Source organism: Jaculus jaculus, chromosome 6 (genome assembly GCF_020740685.1).
Source record: "Jaculus jaculus isolate mJacJac1 chromosome 6, mJacJac1.mat.Y.cur, whole genome shotgun sequence".
NCBI lineage: Eukaryota > Metazoa > Chordata > Mammalia > Rodentia > Dipodidae > Jaculus > Jaculus jaculus.
In genome coordinates this window covers 60,224,996-60,245,728 of record NC_059107.1, presented here as the reverse complement: position 1 = coordinate 60,245,728, position 20,733 = coordinate 60,224,996, and the positions used below count along the sequence as shown (strand labels likewise).

Sequence of the window (20,733 nt, the reverse complement as noted above, 5' to 3'; positions counted from 1 at the left end):
CTCAGGAACCAAGTGAAGACAATTGTTTAAATAACTTTAATGGTCATTGTAGGAGTCACAGGGAAGTACATTTTCCCTGCTCTTCAGTGCCACCCTCAAGACTGGTTAGTGCAGAAAAATAGAGTAGAGTGTTCCAGTTTTCTCCCAGGAAAGGTTTAGGAGATCTCAGCTGACTCCAGGAGTGGTCCCCTCAGTACCATGGCAACCACAATTTAAGAGGGGCTCCTTTGCCCTCCCCAGCTTCCCCTAGTCCAGTGGAGGAAAAGGAGGCCAAGCTGGCCAAACGGGCTCCAGTAAGCACCAGATCCAGAACCCAGTTGCCTATGGGTCATTTTCTTTTCCGGTCAGATCCTACTGCCAGCACTTTTCTCTCACACTGGTGACTGCAGCCATGTGCGGAGTGGGCCTTTGTTGTAGAGGCCTCTGGACCGTGAGGATCTCTGTGAGGGGAGGGGGGCAACCGAGCGAGAAGCCCCAAGGGGGTGGTCTGGTGGCACAGCATCCAGGGAAAAGGTTCGGGGTCTCCCCCAGGGCAGGGGATGGGTCCAGGCTGAGGCTGGGGCCACTGAAGCAGGCGAGCAGGGGTTAGGCAGGGCAGGCTGGTCTGTAAACATGGCTAGCCAGGGTGGGGGTGTCTCCAGCCTTGGGCCCTCCCGCTGGGCCAGGATGTCTGTCACCGCTGCGATGTCATCCAGTGGTTCAATAGCTGTGGCACCAGGAAGGGGTGAGGGGAGGGGGCTAGTCAGAGGTCAGGCCCAGAGCTACACAGCCCTGACTGTCACTTGTCACTGTAATAGGAGGAAAGCAGAGCCTGGATCTCAGCTGAGATGGCATCATTCTGTAGGAGCAGCCCCTCACTTGGGCCCCCTGAGGCCACAGGCTCTGTTAAGACTGTGGGACATGGGGGATGGGGAAAGGGAATTAGGGAAGCAGAAGTAGGTAAACAAACCAAGAAAGAGGAGAAAAATGAAAGCAGTGCCAGGCAAGTGAGGAGTCAGAGGAGGAGACAGGAATCCGCATGCAGAGGGGAAACAGAAAAGGAGAAATTAGGATAGACATTCATGAAATGAATCTGGCTCTTTGGGGTTTGTTTTGAACTTGGGTGGAGGTAGTTCTAAGAAGAATTGGAGAGGAACAAGGAATATAGCAGGGCTGAGTGGGACTTGAGTCCCAAAGTGTGCTTTCTTTCCATTACCTGGGTTCCATTGAAGCCCCAACCACACTGCCCACTGGTCTCCCCTAGTGTATCTTCCCCTTACTCACCCATCTCATGGTACAAGGACCCCTGCTTGGCCAGAGCTTGGGGGGGTTTCCGAGGAGTGGGGGATTCAATTTTCATGACTTCATCACAACAGTGCTTCCACTGGCCTACGGGAAGAACACTACCTGGAGCAGCTGACCCTGGTGCCTGTCTCCTGCCACATCCCATTCCTTCCACGCACACCATTAGGTAAAAAGACCTCAATCCCTCCCAGAGGTCCAACCTAGCCCCCTTCTTTCTTACTCATGTCAAAGAAAAGCTGCCATAGTGCTTCCATCCAGTTGTGCAGTGCTTCGCGGCTCTCGGCCTGAAGGGTATGCGTCACCTCATCATCTCCGTACCGATTGCTGATGCTGAGGGTGAAGGGCCGCCCTGCAGCCTGCTCCAGCTCCCCTGCCCGGACCCGAGTCTCCTGCAGGAGAAAGCCAGGGCTAGATCCACCTCCCCCTTACTGGGGAAGCATCCCATCCCCCCTTCATAGAAGTAAGTACCTCTGGGGTTTTTGCTAAACCCTTATTTGCCTCCTGCATATGTGAGTGGGAAGAGACAGTAAGAAAGGGCTGATAATGAGACATAGGCACTGTGACAGGGAAAGAGGGACCCAGCAAGGCAGGGAGGACACAAGTGGAAAACAGCATCAAGGCCCAGTGTTCTCCAAAATGTAGGCAGGGGCTAGGGTATATTGCAATGGCAAAGCTCTTGCCTTGGCACTATATTTGATCCTTAGCACCACAAAAATGCTAAACAAACACATAGGAAAGCCAGCAAAATGTCTAGGGAGCAAAGAAGTTCAATTGGACCTAGGTAGAGGAAGAAAAACATCAAGTAGAAAAAAATAGATACAAATAGGAAGCTGAGAGGACTGGGGGAAGAGGATGAAAAACTGCCTACGCTGCAATGGAACACTGAGACTGGGCAGTACTGAGGTTGCTAAGTGAACAGGATGACATTCCTAGAGATGCGGGGTGGGGGCGAGAAGGTGATAGGGTCCCTGTTGCACCCTTGGCACTGAAGTGGAGCCTGTCATACTGTTAGGAGCTGGAGGCAACTCTCCCTCTGAGATTTGTGCTCACCCTCCTGGGGCCTGAAGCAGAGGCCATTGAGCCCAGGCATCTGGTAACCTCACCACCAAGGGACCCATCACCTTGTTGATTGCGATAGTAAACAGTGGCTCTTCCCCAGTGTCTGCATCCTCAGGTTTCCGATAGCAGAAGAGGTTTGTGCCTTTCAGGACTCCATGTACTCGTGCCCCATTCTGTAGCTCCCCAGCTTGCTGCATTGAATGATAAATGACTGTTTCCTGAGGGTGTCTCACCCTTAGCACCACCTTCCCAGTCCCCCATTGGCAACTTGCCCCCTACACTCACCCTCCTCCTGTCATCTTGCCATACCCACTTCATGTACCCAGATCCTAGGTCCAGCTCCTCTGCCTCATCCCTGTCCCCTTCCACTCCAGGAGGGGAGGCCTCACCTGCACCCTGAGGGTACCACCTGCAGTGGGCTGAGTCATGCAGAAAGGCTGAGCTGCTAGGCGGCAACACACGCTACCATAAAGGGGCAGCCAAGCAGGGCTCTCCTCTGGGGAGGAGGAAGTGCAGAGTAAGGGTGGGGATTGAGAAGAGGACTACCCCATGGCCCCTCTCAGTGTCGTCCACGTACACATACCATGGCCCGCAAGGGTGAGGTCGTGTGTGCGGAATCCATTTTGCACTGCTGCCAGCGTAAGTGTGGTGTGGGCCAAGAGGTGGTACCGAGGACCCCTGGAGGGAAGAGGTGGGAGAGTCAGCAGAGTGGGGTGTGTGTCAGGCAGGAGCTGTAAAAGTTGAGCAAATCAGCCCCAGCTTGCAAGGACAGGGGACATGGCTCAGCAGTTAAAGATGCTTGCTTGCAAGGCCTGCTGATTCCCCAACTACCCAAGTAAAGCAGTTTGCAGCAGTAAGAGATCCTGGACTGCCTACACACATACCCATACAAAAATGTGTATTTATAAAAGAAAACTAGCTTGGGGGCTAAGAAGGTGGCTCAGTAGCTAAAGGTGCTTTCTTGCAAAGCCTTATGGCCAGAGTTCAGTTCCCCAGGACCCACATAAAGCCAGATGCACAAAGTAGCGTGTCAGTGACAAGAGGCCCTAGTGTGTCCATTTTACCCCGCTACCACCACTTGCAAATGAAGTATTTTTTTTTAAAAAGCTGGGTGTGGTGGTGCACACCTTTAATTCCAACACTTGGGAGGGTAAAGGTATGAGGATCCATGTGAGTTTGAGGTAATCCTAGGATTACAGAGTGAGTTCAGGTCAGCCTGAACTAGACTGAGACCTTGCCTTGAAAAAAAAAAGGGGGGAAGGAAAATGAGTCTGCCTTCCCACCAGGGTTGAGAATGAACATGTCCTGAGTGCCATACCTGTACTTTTATGTTTTCCCACAGGTATTCCCTTGACAACCCTGGGAGGTTGGTGGCATTCTTTAGGCAATACATGAGGTAGTTTGAGGCTTAGAGATTTGAAGAAATCTGCCCAAATATATGGCTTTTGAGGTCCCTATGATCCCCCAAGGTGCCTGAAGGCTCCACCATAAGGCCCCAGGCTTCCCTGCTCCAGCTACAGTGATATATGTGTATGTATGTGCATATGTATGTGTATATGTATATTTTTTTAATTTTATTTTTTTCCTGCAAGATGTGTCTGTGGCTGCTTAAATAGCTAGGACCCAGAGCCTGGCTCTCCCGACTATAGGACTTGTGGACTGGCTCAGCCAGCTCTAGGGTGGGCAATAATGCCTCCCAGCCATCTGGTCACTGCTTAGTCAGTTCAGAGCAATCACCCATGGGAAGGATACAACAGTTGAGGTGGGGGGAAGGTGCAGGGTCTTACCCCACAGCTGGGGTGGGCAGCAAGATGGGACTGCTCCCCGAGCTCCCAGCACTATCCAGTGATGCCCGTACTCGCTTCCCTGAGGAGCGGCCCAAAGAACTGCTGAGTTTTGTGGCAAGCCTCTTGGGAGCACCAGCCAAGGCCCCCTCTTCTTCCACACAGGCCCCATACAGCTCCAGCCGCAGCTCAAAGTCTGGCCCTGCCTCAGAGCTACAAAGGTACAGAAGAAAATAAAAGTGGTCGTGCAGGGTAGTCCAGAGAGGGACAGGATAAAGAGGAGGATAAGTACAGGGTAATTCCCTAGGCTAAGCATCCATCTGCCTTTCCTTCGCCCCATTTCTCCTCTAGCACTGCACCTTGGGTTGGAGCAGGATGGATGGAGGATGGGGGACCCACAAAGATGAAACACTCACAAGAGCACATTGTTCTGAAAGGAGATGTCCGTGAGGGTCCTGTCCACCAGGACCATTTCTGTGTCCTGAATCTGTTCCCCAAGCTGCAGCAGCAGGAACACAGCCCAGCGGTGCAGGTCTAGGGACAAAGGACAAAATGTAAAATAAAGAATCACACCCACAGGAACCTCTAGACTCAGGGATATTCCCTTTTGTTTGCCCCAATGTGTGTAACTCACCACCTTTGTTCTTGAAATATTCTGTGTCCTTCCACATGAGTGGGATCCGGATATCTACAGAGCAGAGGGGTAGGATTGAGACCAAGCTAAGATGGCCTGGCCCACTGAGGGGTGCCAGAAGCTGGGACAGCTGTGTTTCTTACCAGAGATGCAGACCCGACCACGACAGGGAGAACGCTCAGCGGGTGGCCCGCTGTCAGAAGGCCTGTGGGTAGATGACAGTGTCCTGGCCTGACCTCTGTACTCCCTTCACCCCCACCCTGCACTCTTGACTCTCAAGGGCTCTTGGAGCCCTCTGGACCCATAGACTGGCCCCAAACTGATATGAAAGGACTGGGGGACCGAAAGAGATGGTGACTGATCCAGAGGTTTGCTGGGTTTAGGGTCACTTGAACCATGTTAAGTCACACATCATTACTAAGCTCATCATACTCTGAGCAGTCTCTCTGACCAGACAGGGTCAAGTCATGCCATCAGAGCCTCTTTGTCAAGGTTTTTTTTTTTTTTTTTTCCTTAAACTGAACTGGACTTCGGCAGGCTTTTCTTTGCAATCATAAAACTCAGGCTGGCTAGCTCGATAGTTCTCACTTTCACTTTTGCTCTCTCTCATTTTCTCATTCAGGGTAGTCTCATTCTATAACCCAGTCTGGCCTCAAACTATCAGCATTCCTCCTGTCCCAGCCTCCAAGTGCTGAGATTACAGGCATGAGTCACCATGCCCAGCTTTCATCTCTTCTTTGATGTAAGAGCACACTGGTTAAGTCAGAAAATAATTTGGCCAGTAGGGAACATTTGTATTCCAATTGCCACAGTTTCCTCCCCAGCCCTCCACCAAGGTTAGATTTTTCCTATCCCTTCTGGCCAGATCCATGACACCTCCCTAGTGCCCATGTTCCCCAGTCTCCCACCACAGGTGCATACACAGTGGGCTCAGCTCTCTACCTGTTATTGGGATTCAATGAGCTCATGTCCTTCTCTAAGGGACAGCCAGTTTGCCCATCCTTATTTGGAATGGTACTAATACAATTTAGCTAAATGATATGGCATGAATGGCAATGAGTTCAGCTGCAGGGACTTGGATGGGCCTTGCATCACACTGGCAGCGTGGTGACATAGGCAGGGCTGTCTGTCCATGGCCAACCGCCTGAAGAAGCCGTTTCCTTGGCCTGCCTGTCCTTTCAGTGATGAAGGCAGCAGAAGAGTGAGTTCTCCCCTTCTGGGGATGTTCCTTGCAACCTCTCTTGTGGCCCCTTCATGGTTATGATGATGGTGCAAATGAGGGGCTAGGATTCTCCCTGCTGGCAGCCTTGATAAGTACTTTGCCAGAAGCCAGTTCTCCAAATGACTTACTCCAAGAATGACCACTTCTCAGAACGATCAGTTTGCCAAATATTTTTTCTGATGTTTTACTTGAACCCCAGCATCACCTGAGCCATTTCACAGTACAGTTGTCAGACTGGCAGAGTCTAGCCACAGTGCAGTGTGTGCTTCACATCCAGAGACTAAGCCCTTTTAGAATGTACCATCTAATTTCTATGAATGGGAAGCTTGTCTCTATGTGGTCTTGTTTAATTTGTTTTCCATGTTTCTCAATTCCTGCCTCTAATAGTGAACTCGAGGTATAACAAGCTATTGTAATTTACAGTAAATTGACCATTCAACAAATTGGCCATTTGGTAAACTGTCTTTGGGAAAATTAGCTTTCCAGAAGTCAGCCAGCCAGACTTATCAGATCACAGCAGAGTTTAGCAAATTAGTGTTTTTGTATTACTTGGTATTGTCTGCTTCTACAAGACATGCTGGCTTTACTAAATCTAGCCTCAGCTACTATGGGTAACCCACCTTAGTGGTAAAACCCCAAGGCATCTTGTGGGCCCAGAACCAGCCTGCAAGAGGTCATTCACAAGCTGCTCCGTGCTCTACATACTCCATACACATACTTGCTGTCCTACCACCCCTGAAGCCTCCAGCTCCCGACGCCACACCTCCCCTTGCTCACCGCCGGCCCGTCTTCCCCAGCACCTGGGCCTCCTTGCGCCGTTGCAGCTCCCCCATGTAGCTGAGGATGCGGCTATTGCACACCAACAGACTCTTGGTGGCCTCTAGGGCCTGCTCTCGCTGAGAGCAGGCAGCCAACAGCTTGCAGGCCCCTTCCCTCATCCGGATCTCATGGTCTAGCTTCCTCTGCAACTCTGTGTCCTAGCCAGGATCAGGGAAAAAGGAAAAAGGAAATGGCAGTCAGGGACCAGGCTGAATGAAGCATTTCCCTTCCCCAGTCCCAAGTGGGCCATGGCCTAGGCAGAAAGAAAAAGAAAACCAAGGTACTAATGCTTTAAAGGCATGCACCACCATGCTCAGCCCTTTTGCCTGTTTTGACCACAGTTTGTAGATGTTTGTGAAAACTACAGGGTTGGAGAAATGGCTTAGTGGATAAGACACTTTCCTGCAAAGCCTAAGGGCCCAGGTTTGATTCCCAGAACCCATATAAGCCAGATGCACGTGGTGCCACTTGTGTCTGGAGTTCATTTGCAGTGGCTAGAGGCCCTGGCAGGCCCATTCTCCCTCTCTCTCTCATTAGTAAATAAATACATGTATTTTTTTAAAACTACAAATTCAGCCAGGCGTGGTGGTAACACCTTTAATCCCAGCACTCAGGAGGCAGAGGTAGGAGGATCGCCAAAAGTTCAAAGCCACCCTGAGACTACATAGTAAGTTCCAGGTCAGCCTGAGCTACAGTGAGACCCTACCTCAAAGAACCAAAAAAAAAAAAACCCAAAACTACAAATTCTTAAGATATTAGATGAATTATCAAATACCTGAGAGTTTAGTTTACAGATACAGTGATACAGTTACAAATACACCTAGACAAAGCCATATGTACAAATATTCACTGAATATTGTTTTAAACACCCAAAATAAAAGCTTTTTGATAAGGAACAGGGTAAATGAGTGATATGTATACTAATAGTACAGACACTAAAGAATAAGGTAGGCATATGTGTACACATACAACTCTACAGAAAACATAACAAGAGAAACCAGGCATGGTGGTACACACCTTTAATCCCAGCGCTCATAAGGCAGAGGCAAGAGGATCACTGAGTTCAAGGATAGCCTGAGACTACAGAATGAGTTCCAAGTCAGCCTGGGCTACAGTAAGACCTTACCTCAAAAAAAAAGAAAGAAAGAAAGTACTGGAGAGAAGGCTTAGCAGTTAAGGCATTTTCCTGTGAATCCTAAGGAGCCAGGTTCAATTCCCCAGGACCCACATAAGCCAGATGCACAAGGTGGCACATGCATCTGGCACTGGTTTGCAGTGGCTGGAGGCCCTGGTGTGCCCATTCTCTCTCTGTGCCTCTTTTCCTCACAAAATAAATTAAAATTTAAAAAAGAAAGAAAAGATAACAAAAGAAAACAGAATAATACACATGCTACCGTTTGTGTATTACATATGTACATATTTTGTATATGTATATTTATGCATAAAATATAAGTGACTGTGGGCCTGGAAGCCAGGATTGGAAAACAGTTGTGGGATCAGTGAAGTAACATACCACATGCTGCCAGAATCCTATACACACCCAAAAGTTGGGCATCCGCCACCTTCCAGCACTCTGAGCTTGGGAGGAGGTCAGATGGAAGGAATACATAAAAGAAAGTAGTTGGTACAGGAGTGAGGGGCCAGATAGGCTGTGCAGAAGGGCCAGAGGGAAGGCCCTGGAAGAGGCACTAGGATTCCCAGGAATATTTGCTTAGAAAGTAGAGTTTATAAAACACTAGAAGCCAGACGTGGTGGTGCACACCTTTAATTTCAGCAGGGAGGCAAAGGTAGGATTGCCATGAATTTGAGGCCACCTTGACGCTACATAGTGAATTTCAGGTCAGCCTGTACTAGAGACTCTTGCTCGAAAACCCAAAATAAAATAAAATAAAAATGAACAAACACTACAAATTGGACTAGGGATGGGGCTCAGTTAGTAGAGTGCTTGCCTAGGATACATGAAGCTCTGCATTTAATCCCCAGCACAAACATGGTGGTACATAACCTGTTAGCCTCAGCACTAAGGAGACAGAAATTCAAGGTCAACCTAACCCAGTGAGTTTGAGGCCTGGGCTACATGACACCTTGTTAAAAATAATAGGAGGCCAGGTGTAGTGGTGCATGCCTTTAATCTCCGAGGGAGGGGGGTTAGGGGATGAGGCAGAGGTAAGAGGATTGTCTTGAATTCGAGGCCACTCTGAGACTACATAGTGAATTCCAGGTCAGCCTAGGATAGATCAAGACTCTACCTTGAAAAACAAAACAAAAAATAATAATAATAGGGCTGGCAGGATTGCTTAGTGCTTAAGGCACTTGCCTGCAAAGCCTAAGAACCCAGCTTTGATTCCCCAGGACCCACATAAACCTGATGCAGAAAGTGGCACATACGTTTGGAGTTCACTGGCAGCGGCAAGAGGCCCTGGTGCACCCATTCTCCCTATCTCTCAAATAAATAATCAATTTAAAAAATGAAATAGGGGGAGGGAAGGCATTACCATGGGATATTTTTTATAATCACAGAAGTTGTTGAAAAAATGAAATAAAATATTTAAAAATAGCAATAATAGCAGGGTGTGGTGGCACACATCTTCAATCCCAGCACTTGGGAGGCAGAGATAGGAGGATTGCTGTGAGTTTGAGGCCAGCCTGGAGTGAGACCCTACTTCAAAAAGCAAACAAATAGGGACTGGAGAGATGACTCAGCAATTAAGGCACTTGCCTGCAAAGCCTAAAGACACAGGTTCAATTCCCCAGTACCCCCTGTAAAGCCAGATGCACAAAGTGGCACATACATGCATCTGGATTTCATTTGCAGTGACTAGAGGCCCTGGTGTACCCATTCTCTATCTGCCACTTTCTCACTTTCTCTCAAATATTTTTTAAAAGACCAAACAAATACTATTTTTATTTGTAAGCACAGAGAAATAGAGAGACAGAATGGGTGTACCAGGGCCTCTAGCCACTGCAAAGAACACCAACCACATGTACCACTTTGTGTATCTGGCTTTACATAGGGACTGGGGAATCAAACCTGGGTCGTTAGGCTTTGCAGGCAAGTGCCTTAACCGCTGAGCCATCTCTCCAGCCTAATATTTTTTTTTTGAGGCAAGCACAACAGACTGGACTTTTTTTATGCTGGGGGGGGGGAGTTGGCATGCCAGGACCTCCAGCCACTATAATCGAACTCTGGAGACATGTACCATCTTGTGTGCATGTGCAACCTTGCACTCTTACATCACCTTGTGTGTCTGACTTACATGGAATTTGAAGACTCAAACATGGTCCTCAGGCTTCACAGGCAAGCACCTTAACTGATAAGCCATCCCTCCAGCCCCCAATAATATATTTTCTTAAACCTAGGCAGCTTGGCATGGTGATTCATGCTATAATCCCAGAACCCAGGAGGCAGCAGATACAAGAAGATTACCATTGCTTCAGCCTGGGCTTCATGTGAAGACCTTGTCCCAAAAGCGCTGGGTAGTTTATTCAACCTCTTTCTCATAATGTTTTCCCACATCTTAAGCATTGGGAGACTTGCACAGTGCCTGGTGTCTGGGACTGTTAGTGAGTGGCAGGGTCCTGAATTTAATGACTAGGCTGCTTTGGCGGCAGTCCTATTTACCAAATGTAATATCCTTGTGCTGTCCAAGGCTCCACATTTAAACCCCCAGCGGGGAGGTGAACAATGCATATACATTGATGGCTGCTGGCTTAAGTGCCTTGTCATGGCACAAACATAAAGGAAACAGACTCTTTTTGCTTCTGCTGAGGCGATCAGAGCAGGCTTCAGTGAGGAGGTGAAAGACAGATCACTCAGAAAGCAGGGCAAGTCTCGGAGGCATGCAGTTGGAAGGAGGAATGAATGTGACTTCCCAAACCTGTTTTCTCCCTCATACCATCCCTCTTCCATATCCTATGCCCTGCTTATATCCTTGGGGACGCCAACCTTTAAGTATCCAAGACCAGAGCACCTTAGATTCCCGCCTGCAAATCCTTCCTTCCTTATCTATCTTTTGGGCTGCTGCACTACATCACACTACATCCCAGCAACATCCACCTGTTTCCTTCCACAATAGGTCAACCCAATCCCAAACCTCCTCCACCAGGAAGCCCTCCCAAACTACCTAGCTGCCCAAGCCTCGTCTTGGCTGCACCACTTCTGCAAAGCTCTCTGCCTGCCACCCCCTACCCCACTCCGCTCCCAGCAGGCAAGAATAAGCACTCCAAATGGGTGAAAATCCCTGCTAGTATTGCCCGTCCTCCGCACTCACCCATCCTTTCCCAGCCCTGTCCATGGTGTGGCCACCAGGAGCTTCCAAGTCCAGAGCTGCGGTACCGCCCTCCGGGCCGGGGGCCCAAGGCTGCAAGGGATCCACAAGCCCGAGCGCAGCGTGGCCAGTGACATCAGCTCCCAACAGCCGCGAGAGCTGCCGAGGGCGCTGGCGGCTCTCCAGGAACCTGCCTAGCTGTTCCCCCACCAAGACTCTGCCTGCTGGGCCGGGGCCTCAAGGAGCGCTTCCCCATCCTCCAGCAAGAGGTGATGGTGTCTGCCTTCCAAAGTCACCCTTGCAGGTGGCATCCAGGGCTCCAGGGAGGACGCTGGACCCAGCACAAACAGAAAGGGACAGGGACGGGGATCCTAGACACCTCCCACTCCTACACCTCTCCCCATCCAAGGTCCACTGCCAAGAGTGCCACGGAGGCCTGGCTCCCACTCTGGGTGGAGGATCTCAAGAGGCAGGCTCTGGCTCTGGGCCCTGCCTGCGCTTCGTCCCATCTCCACCACTGCCTGACTTCCTCTCCAGCCCCAGGGCATCCTTCCCAAGTGAGCTTTAGGATGGGAAAGAGCCCAGAGATGAGTGACCTCCTTGCCAGGTCAGATCCCATGGGGCTGCGGGAAGAGGAGTCATGAGCAGAAGTCCTGGGTCACATTAGGTCCACAATGGGCGTGCCCCACCCCGCAGCCCTCCCCTCGGCCCCCCCCCCCCGTCACTGACTTCCTGTTGTGCTTCTCATCACCTTTTATTCCCTTCATAATCCCCATCAGGGACTAGACTAGCTAGGAACATTTAACCTCTGGAGTATATAAATTGATAGACCCGGAATAGTCTGTCTCCTTTACAGCATTATATGAAAATTTAATCAGCAAATGTAATCTCTACCAGGGCTCTACATAGGTTTAAAAAAAACAAAACAGCTTTTTCATGAAGTGTGATGATGCCTTTAATCCTAGCACTCAAGAGGCAGAGCTAGGAGGATTGCCATGAGTTTGAGGCCACCCTGAAACTACATAATGAATTCCAGGTCAGCCTGTGCTAGAGCAAGATCCTACCTCGAAAAACAAAACAACAACAACAACAAAATCAGCTTTCTCAGGCTGGAGAGATGGCTCAGTGATTAAGGCTTTTGTCTGCAAAGCCTAAGTACCCGGGGTGGATTCCCCAATACCCACATAAAGCCAGATGCACAAGGTGGCACATGCATCAGGAGTTAACCTGGAGCACCCATTCATTCCCTCCCTCCCTCCCTCTCTCAAATAAGTAAAAAAGTATATTTTTTAAATCAGCTATCTTAGACTGGCATGGCAGTGCACACCTTTAATCCCAGTCCTCAGAGGCAGATCGCCATGAGTTCGAGGCTGCCCTGAGACTACACTGGGAATTCCAGGTCAACCTGGGCCCTACCTCGAAAAACAAAAACAAACAAAATCTCTCACTTTCACCTCCCTCCTCTATCCTTGCTGTTTAGACTGCCTCCACCAGAAGGTCTTCCTAGGCTTACACTTCCAGGACTATCTTACCTGTCATCCCCCGAAAGTATCAACAGGTCTTCTTGTTTAAGGACATGCTGAACTTAGGGCAACAAGAACAGCATCCACAGTCTAGTGCTGAAGGAACTTTGATCAAAGTGAAGACCATGTGGATAGGCATCCCCATTGGGGAGGGGGAGGATGCAAAATTTAAACACATACTCTGACCAATGTGTTAATGATAGAAACATGTTCAGTACCTTTCTGGCACTTGGCATCTGTATAGAGCAACTGAGAAACTAAATGTTTTGTTTTCGTTTTTTTTGAGGTAGGATCTTGCTCTGGTCCAGGCTGACCTGTAATTCACTATGTAGTCTCAGGCTGGCCTTGAACTCATGGTAATCCTCCTACCTCTGCCTTCTGAACTCTGGGATTAAAGGCATGTGCCACTGCGCTTGGCTAAACTAAATGTTTTATTATACTTAAATTACAATTAAGATTGAAATGGCCATATACAGCTAGTAATAGACTCAATGCAGATCATATGGATGGTAATTAGTTTGCAAGGCTGTCCTGACTTCTTTTTTTTTTTTTGAGACAAGTCTTGCTATGGCTCTTTGAACTCTCAGCAATCCTCTCTGACTCAGCCTTCCCAGTGCTAGAATTGCAGGCATGCACCGCCATGCCCTACTAGATGGTAGATTTTTGCTTGTTTGGTTTTCTTTGCTTTGCTTTGGTTTTGGTAGACAGAGTCTCCCTATGTAGTCCAGGCTGCCTCCAACTCATGATCCTCTTGCTTCAGTGTCCTGTGTTAGGATTATAGGCATGTTCCACATGCCTAGCCAAGTAAATAGGTTTTTTTTAAATTTTTTTATTTTTATTTATTTGAGAGCAACAGAGAGAGAAAGAGTGAGTGAAAGAGAGGGAGAGGAAGAGGGAGAGAATAGGCACACCAGGGCTTCCAGCCACTGCAAACTAACTCCAGACACATGTGCCCCCTTATGCATCTGGCTAACGTGGGTCCTGGGGAATCCAGCCTCGAACCAGGTCCTTAGGCTTCACAGGTGAGCCCTTAACCGCTAAGCCATCTCTCCAGCCCTTTTTTTTTTTTAATTAATATACTATTTTTAGTTATTTATTTATTTGACAGAGAAAGAGAGAGAGGATGGGCGCTCAAGGGCCTCCAGCCACTGCAAATGAACTCCAGATGCATGTGCCCCCTTGTGCATCTGGGTAATATGGGTCCTGGGCAATTGAACCTGGGTCCTTTGGCTTTGTAGGCAAATGCCTTAACCACTAAGCCATCCCTCCAGCCCCAATAGGTTTTATCTATATGCTGCAACTCAGGAAAATTAGATAATGTCAGAAACAGATTTCATTTGGCACCTTTTTGCAAAGTAGAAAAAGGTTTCCCTCTCCAGGCAAACAAATTGAGATGTGCCCATACTGATGCAACTGAAGCCAGAGCGGATCTCCTGCCTCTGGCTGGCACCATATGAAGGGTACACCTGCAGTTTATGCCTTGGCTATGCTGAGAAGGGGTCTGAGACCATTTCTGGACCATGATTGGCTAGAAATGTCCCCTGTGCTCCAGAAATGGGCACAGGGGCTGCACAGGCAACAACCATGCAATGAATCGCCATTCCTGATCTAGATGTACACTCCTACCTCTAACCTCCCTCAGTAACAACCTTCTGCCCATCCAGGCAGTCAATTCCACAACTTCCGCCTTCTCAGCCACAGCTATACTACACAATTGTATAGCCACACACCTAGAACCCACACAGGTGTGCTCTCTCTGCTTCACACTTCATGTCCCATTCAGGAGCTAGTCCAGTCAGCTTTACCACCAATCAGCATGTGGAATTTTTCCATCCTTCCATCCTCATCCATGAACTCCATAATCTATATCCCAAATTTACTCCCCTGAGACTTGTATCTCTTTTCCCAATCCTTTCTCCAAACATCACATCTTCAAATCCTCCCAGATTTCCACATCTAATGCTGTTTCTCCACCTGATTGTAAATTTCATCCTATTTTTCACTCTGATATATATACATGTTTATTATTTGTTCTCCCACAAGAATGGACCTTTCCTGTCTTTTTCACCAAAGTGGTTGTTGCAGTCAACTCCTCCTTGCTGGGACAAACATCCAACCAGACACAGGAAGGAGTTTATTTCAGGCTTACAAATTTCAGGCAAACACCATCAATTGTGGAAGAAGCTGGCTGGTTTCCATAGATCCAAGCAGAGAGACAACACCAACAGCCAGGAAACACCACCACCAGCAAACAGGAACTGTTAGAACTCCAATTGCTCTTCACATCCTAGAGCTGGACTTAGTATCAGACCCCAGTGACATGTCTCTTCCCCAGTAGGGCTCCACCCACTGGAGACTCAAGATTCAAGCCTGAGTCTAGAAAGAAGCTTTGTGCTAAGAATGAGTATGAGTTCAATCACTGTGCTCAAGAATAAATGGGCCACAGCTGGGCATGGTGGTGCATGTCTTTACTCCCAGCACTCAGGGAGGCAGAGGTAGGAGGAATAGTAGTTTCAAGGTCATCTTTGGCTATGTAGTGAGTTTGTGGCCAGCCTGGGCTGCATGAGACCTTGCTTCAAAAAATAAAAAAAAGCCAAGCATGGTGGCACACACTTTTAACCCCAGCACTTGAGAGGCAGACATAGGAGGATCACTGTGAGTTTGAGGCCACCCTGAGACTACATAATGAATTCCAGGTCAGCCTGGGCTACAGCAAGAACCTACCTTGAGAAACCAAGATAAATAAATAAATAAAATAGAATAAAATAAAAGGCTGGAAAGATTGCTCAGTAGTTAAGACACTTGTCTGCAAAGCCTAAGGACCCAGGTTTGATTCCCCAGTAAACAGGTAAAACCAGATGCACAAAGTGGTACACACATCTGGAGTTCATTCATTTGTAGTGGTCTCTTCATTTGTAGTGGCTGGAGGCCCTGGCATGCCCATTCTCTCTCTTTCTCTCTCAAATAAATTTTAAAAAATTAATAATAAAATAGGGCTGGAGAGATGGCTTAGCAGTTAATGCACTTGCCTGTGAAGCCTAAGGACCCAGGTTTGATTCTCCAGGTCCCACATAAGCCAGATGCACAGGGTGGCACATGCATCTGGAATTCGTCTGCAGTGGCTACAGGCCCTGTTGTGCCCATTCATTCTCTCTCCCTCTCTGTCTCAAATAAAAAAATAAATAAGTTCCCGGGTGGGGTGGTACACACCTTTAATCCCAGCACTTGGGAGGCAGACATAGGAGGATCACTGTGAATTTGAGGCTACTCTGAGACTACATAGTGAATTTCAGGTCAGCCTGGGCTAGAACGAGACCCTGCCCTAAAAACAACCCCCAAAAATAAGTAAAATAAAGGGCTGGAAAGATGGCTTAGCAATTAAGACACTTGCCTGCAAATCCTAACACTTGGGATCAATTTTCCAGTACCCACATAAAGCCAGATGCACAGTGATGCATGCATCTGGAATTTGTAGTGGCAGGAAGCCCTGGTATGCCCATATTTCCCCTCCCCTTCTCCCCCACCCCCGGCTTGCAAGTAAATAAAAATATTTTTTAAAAATTATTTATTTATTTATTTGAGAGCGACAGACACAGAGAGAAAGGCAGATAGAGGGAAAGAGAGAGAATGGGCGCGCCAGGGCTTCCAGCCTCTGCAAACGAACTCCAGACGCGTGCGCCCCCTTGTGCATCTGGCTAACGTGGGACCTGGGGAACCGAGCCTTGAACCAGGGTCCTTAGGCTTCACAGGCAAGCGCTTAACCGCTAGGCCATCTCTCCAGCCCAATAAAAATATTTTTAAAAAAATAAAATTTAAACGAATAAATAAACAGCTCCCTCCCTACTATGTCCAGGACCAGCAGATTTTTTTTTGCATGTGTTCATATGTGTATGGGAGCGTGTGTGTGTGTGTGTGTGTGTGTGTGTGTGTGTGTGCAGGTGAATGCACACGTGTGTGGAGGTCAGAGGATGACACTGGGTATCTTCCTTGGTCACATTCCACCTTACTTTTTGAGACAGAATCTCTTACTGCACCTAGAACTCACTGATTTGGCTGGACAAGCGAGCCAGAAAGTCTCACCTTCTCAGTCTAGAGTACAGGCACACACTACCCTGCCTTTTATGTGTGTGCTGGAGATGTGAACTCAGCTTCTCATGCCAAACCCTTTACCCACTGAGCCATCTTCCTGGACCCTGCCAGCAGACTTTTTACTCCTGACCATCATGTCTTTCCTCTGCTCTTGAGGCTACATCCTTCCTACAAACCTTTCTCATACTGAACTTTTTTCTTCATCCCACATCTAAATGGAATCTTGTCCCCAGAATATCCTCAGCTACCTGCACAACTTCCAGAAATAGGTGTGAAAAACTGGCTGCCAGTAGAACGTTCTTTATGATAGAAGTGGACCTGGGTCCACATGCTGTCCCCAACAGAAAACATGTGAAGCACCTGTCCCCCCTCCACCCAGCGGGGCTAAGGTCAAGCAGTGTGTGTACAGTAGGAAGGGCAGGGCATTACCTCCAGGCTCAGCGCCATCTGCCGGATGTACAGCATATTGAGGTCCTCCAGGATGCGCAATCTGTCTTGCATCTCTGCGTCCCCACTGTCCCTTCCCTTGCAGCCCTCCAGAGATGGGCCGGGTAGGCACCACGCTGTCCCACAGTTCCTCCTCCCACTGCTCCCCCGTCTTGAGAGAGATGATCAGCTTTTGGGAAGGCTGTCCCTCTGCACTCCTTCCTGCTAGACCCCTCTGGCTGCTGGGACAAACTTTCCTCTCCTACTGTTGTTCCAAGGCCTTGGTATGAGCCAGGCACAGGAGGAAAGAAAGTGAGGTGAGAATGAGCAGCAGGGTTCCTGGGAGGGGAGGCCAGTTGCAGGGGGGACTCTGGGCACAGAGTGTCCAGTCTTGCCTTGGTGGCAGCTGTTCTCCCAGCTGTGGAAGAAAAAGGCCCTTTCATTCCCACTCTGGCCCTCCCCAGCGCCCGCCCACATCCCTGGCCTGGTGGACAGAGAATCTGTGTGCAGAGAGGGCAGTGAGGGGCAGGCACAGCTGGAAGGGGGCAGGGAGAGGACGCCTCCTGCATAGTCTACGGAGTCATGGGGCTTGCTGGGAGGTCGAAACTCTCCAAGACTTGAAAGTTAGGAAGAGGACAGAAGTGGGGGCTTGAAGAGAGAGGAGTCCAAGGAATAGGCCAAAGGGGTGAGTGGTAACGCAACCCAGCCCTCAGGGCCACCCCTTCCAACTCGGGGGCCCCATCCAGCCCGCCCCACCCTGCGCTCACAATTACCTCGCTTTTCCAGCAGAAGGGAGCAGAGGGAAAGAGAAAGGCAGGGGTGTGCCTGTCTGCAGCTTGCCCCCACTCCCCTCTGAGGGCCCCTTCCCTTCCAGACAGGAAACCGGCCGGAGTCCCAGCCAGCTGCAGCACTGCCCCCTCCCCCCCCAGGCCCACGGAGTCACACTTCACCCTGCTGCGGCCCGGCCCTGCAACTCCGCCCCCGCTCCTCCACGGCACCCCACCCCCCAGGCCTGGCAGAGCCCAGGGGCGGCGCCGGCTAATAGGCCCCTCCTCCTGGCCCCTGGCCTCACCCCTTACTCCCCCACGCCGACCCCACGCGAGTTCCTTGGGCCAAGCTGCTGGGGCGGGAGGGTACGAGAAAGTCTCCCGCAGTGCACTAGATAATGAGTCAGGGGAAGCCTGGGACGTCGGGACACGGGTGTGAAAGGGCCTTTGTTCTGGGCCGCCTGCGGGGAAAGGGCAAGAGCAGGCCCAGAATCCCAGGCGAGAAAGAGGTAGAGGGGCCTTCGAGAAAAGTACACCTCGCTTAACCCTCCCCAGGCCCGGGAGGGTTGCAGACAGCGGGCTGAGTTCTCCCATAGCAAGTGCGAGGCTGAACTGAGGGTTAGGAGCCTCTTGTGGGGGGCTACCCCACTCAGTGCTGACTCAACCGCCCCCTCCAGCCTAGGGACTTGCAGGTAGGGCTCCGAAGCTGGTAACGTGTAGCCTGGGCCGTCACGGGGGTGGGGGGGGGAGGGACTCTGAATCTACAGGCTGGACCAGTTTTAGGCCCGCGAAAAATCTGGGTGTGGGAAATCACTCCCGAGTTAGGAGACCACAACACACACACACACACACACTCTCTCTCTCTCTCTCTCTCTCCCCCTCCCTCTCCCCTCCCTCCCTCCCTCCCTCTCTCTCTCCCCCTTCAGGGGCCACAGAGGAGTGTGGAGGAGGTCTTGTGCCAAGCCGCAGAGCTATGGGGGCGACAGACGCTGGCCTAAAAAGTTAAGACTAGCGTATGGAAGCCACTGGCTGTGGACAACCTGCCGACACCCTAGCCTACAGTCCAAGTGTTGTGAACCGCCGGGCAATCCAATGCCCTTGGTCCGCAGATGCCCAAGAGGGATTGGGGTTCAAACATAGTTTGGAAATCGATTCCGGGGGCCCCTCACACGGAGGCCAACGGGACTGTTTTTTGCCCCGCCCTGCCCCGACATGCGCACAGACCCGATCCCCGCGCCCGGGGTCCGCACCTGGGCGCTCCAGCCGACTCAAGTGTGCGGCCCGTCGGCGGCGACCCGGCCCGAGGCGGGACCGGGTGGCCGGGGCGGCCCGCGGGCCGGGAACGCAGGGCGGGGACGCGGCCTCTCACCTCGGGCGGGTCGCTGAACACGCTGAGTCGGAAGCGGCCGCGCTTGAACTCCATCTCCAGGGCGGAGCCCCTGGCCACGGTGACCCGACTGCGGTGGTTTCGGGAGAACATTGCGGGGACTCCGGGCCCCGTGCGCGCCCTGCGCTCGGGCTCGGCGGCTCTGCGGGCTCGCGTCCCTCGACGCCCGTCCTCTCTCCGGCCCAGCCGGGAATCTCCAGCTGCCTGGATCCCAAACCCCGCCCCCAGGACGACACCTGGGCCGGGCAGGGCGCGGCACCCTCCTCTTCCACCCCGACCAAGACCCGGCCAGCGCTCGTCGAGAGTCCCAGTGGCACCGTAAAGCTCCCCAGACCAGCGGGGGAGCATCCTCCCTTCCGGAGCGGCGGCCCGCGCCACACCTGGACGGGGGCGTGCCTCACGAGCCCCGCCCCGCCAGCTGCCCCCACCTGTCAAGTAGGAGTCCCTGAGCGCGGAAAACCCCGGGTCACGTGCGTGCGTTCTAGCTTGGCATGGCTGCGAAGCGATCATTTCAATTTTTCTCCCAGCTCGCTGCCCATCCACAGGGACCTCGAGTCATAAAGAGAGTTTATGCGTGTCTTGACAGCCCGCTTCCTTCGCTGATAGACATCGGAACTTTGGCTCAGCCAATCTGTACTCTGCACACTGCCGTGGGCATTAACTGTGACAATGCGTGTAACTTCCTGCACCGAGCTGCGTCCCACCGCCTATGCGCCCCACGATGGGACACCAGCAGCTTCAGCTCCCTGGACCCCGACCTTAAGGGCTTGAAGAGGGTGAGTGGGGGCGGGCACTGGGAAGATGGCTCAGCGAAGATGACTCAGTGGTTAAAAGTCACTTACAAAGCCTACAAGCCTGGGGTTCAATTCCTCAATACCTAGTTGTGGTGGTTTGATTCAGGTGTCCCCCACAAACCTAGGTGTTGCGAATGCTAGCTCCCCAGCTGATGGATATTTGGGAATTAATGCCTCCTGGAGGGAGTGTATTGTTGGGGGCGGGCTTATGGGCTTTATAGCCAGTTTCCCCTTGCCAGTGTTTGGCACACCCTCCTGTTGCTGTGGTCCATCTTATGTTGGCCAGGGGGTGATGTCCACCCTCTGTTCATGCCATCGTTTTCCCCTGCCATCATGAAGCTTCCCCTCAAGCCTGTAAGCCAAAATAAACCTCTTTTTCCCAGAAGCTACTCTTGGTTGGGTGATTTCTACCAGCAATGCGAACCGGACTGCAACAGTAAAGTGGTACCAAGGAGTGGGATTGCTGCTAGACACCTGACTATGTGGCTTCAGCCTTTTGTAGCTGATTTTCAAGAGGAAAGTGGAAGGAGTTGAAACCTTGGCCTAAGAGATGCCTTGCAGTGCTGTAAGTACAGCTTAATGGACTATTCTGGTCTGAGCTCTAAGACCTGAATGCAGTAAGAGCTATGGACTGTGAGGTTTGGCTTATGAGGGTGAGAAAGAGCTGTGCCTGGGCT

The 20,733-nt window shown here is 50.7% G+C and overlaps 1 protein-coding gene across 4 annotated transcripts; it reads right to left on the bottom strand.

Moving 5' to 3' along the window:
- Positions 1 to 21: 21 nt before the first annotated feature.
- Positions 22 to 19,600, bottom strand: Rtkn (rhotekin). Of its 4 annotated transcripts, XM_004668266.2 has the most exons (13): positions 17,882 to 17,996; positions 17,112 to 17,526; positions 6,761 to 6,960; positions 4,905 to 4,966; positions 4,762 to 4,815; positions 4,544 to 4,661; positions 4,131 to 4,340; positions 2,927 to 3,021; positions 2,733 to 2,839; positions 2,406 to 2,534; positions 1,505 to 1,673; positions 1,264 to 1,368; positions 22 to 706 (listed from the first exon to the last, which is right to left on the bottom strand). In XM_004668266.2, exons 2-13 carry the CDS (start codon positions 17,181 to 17,183, stop codon positions 372 to 374), a joined length of 1,656 nt encoding a protein of 551 aa, XP_004668323.1. In that variant the 5' UTR covers positions 17,184 to 17,526; positions 17,882 to 17,996; the 3' UTR covers positions 22 to 371. The 4 variants fall into 4 exon arrangements, with proteins under 4 accessions (XP_004668323.1, XP_004668322.1, XP_004668324.1 ...); XM_004668265.2 differs by lacking the exons at positions 17,112 to 17,526; positions 17,882 to 17,996 and adding an exon at positions 19,245 to 19,600; XM_004668267.2 differs by lacking the exon at positions 17,112 to 17,526 and having other exon boundaries at positions 17,882 to 18,012.
- Positions 19,601 to 20,733: the final 1,133 nt, after the last annotated feature.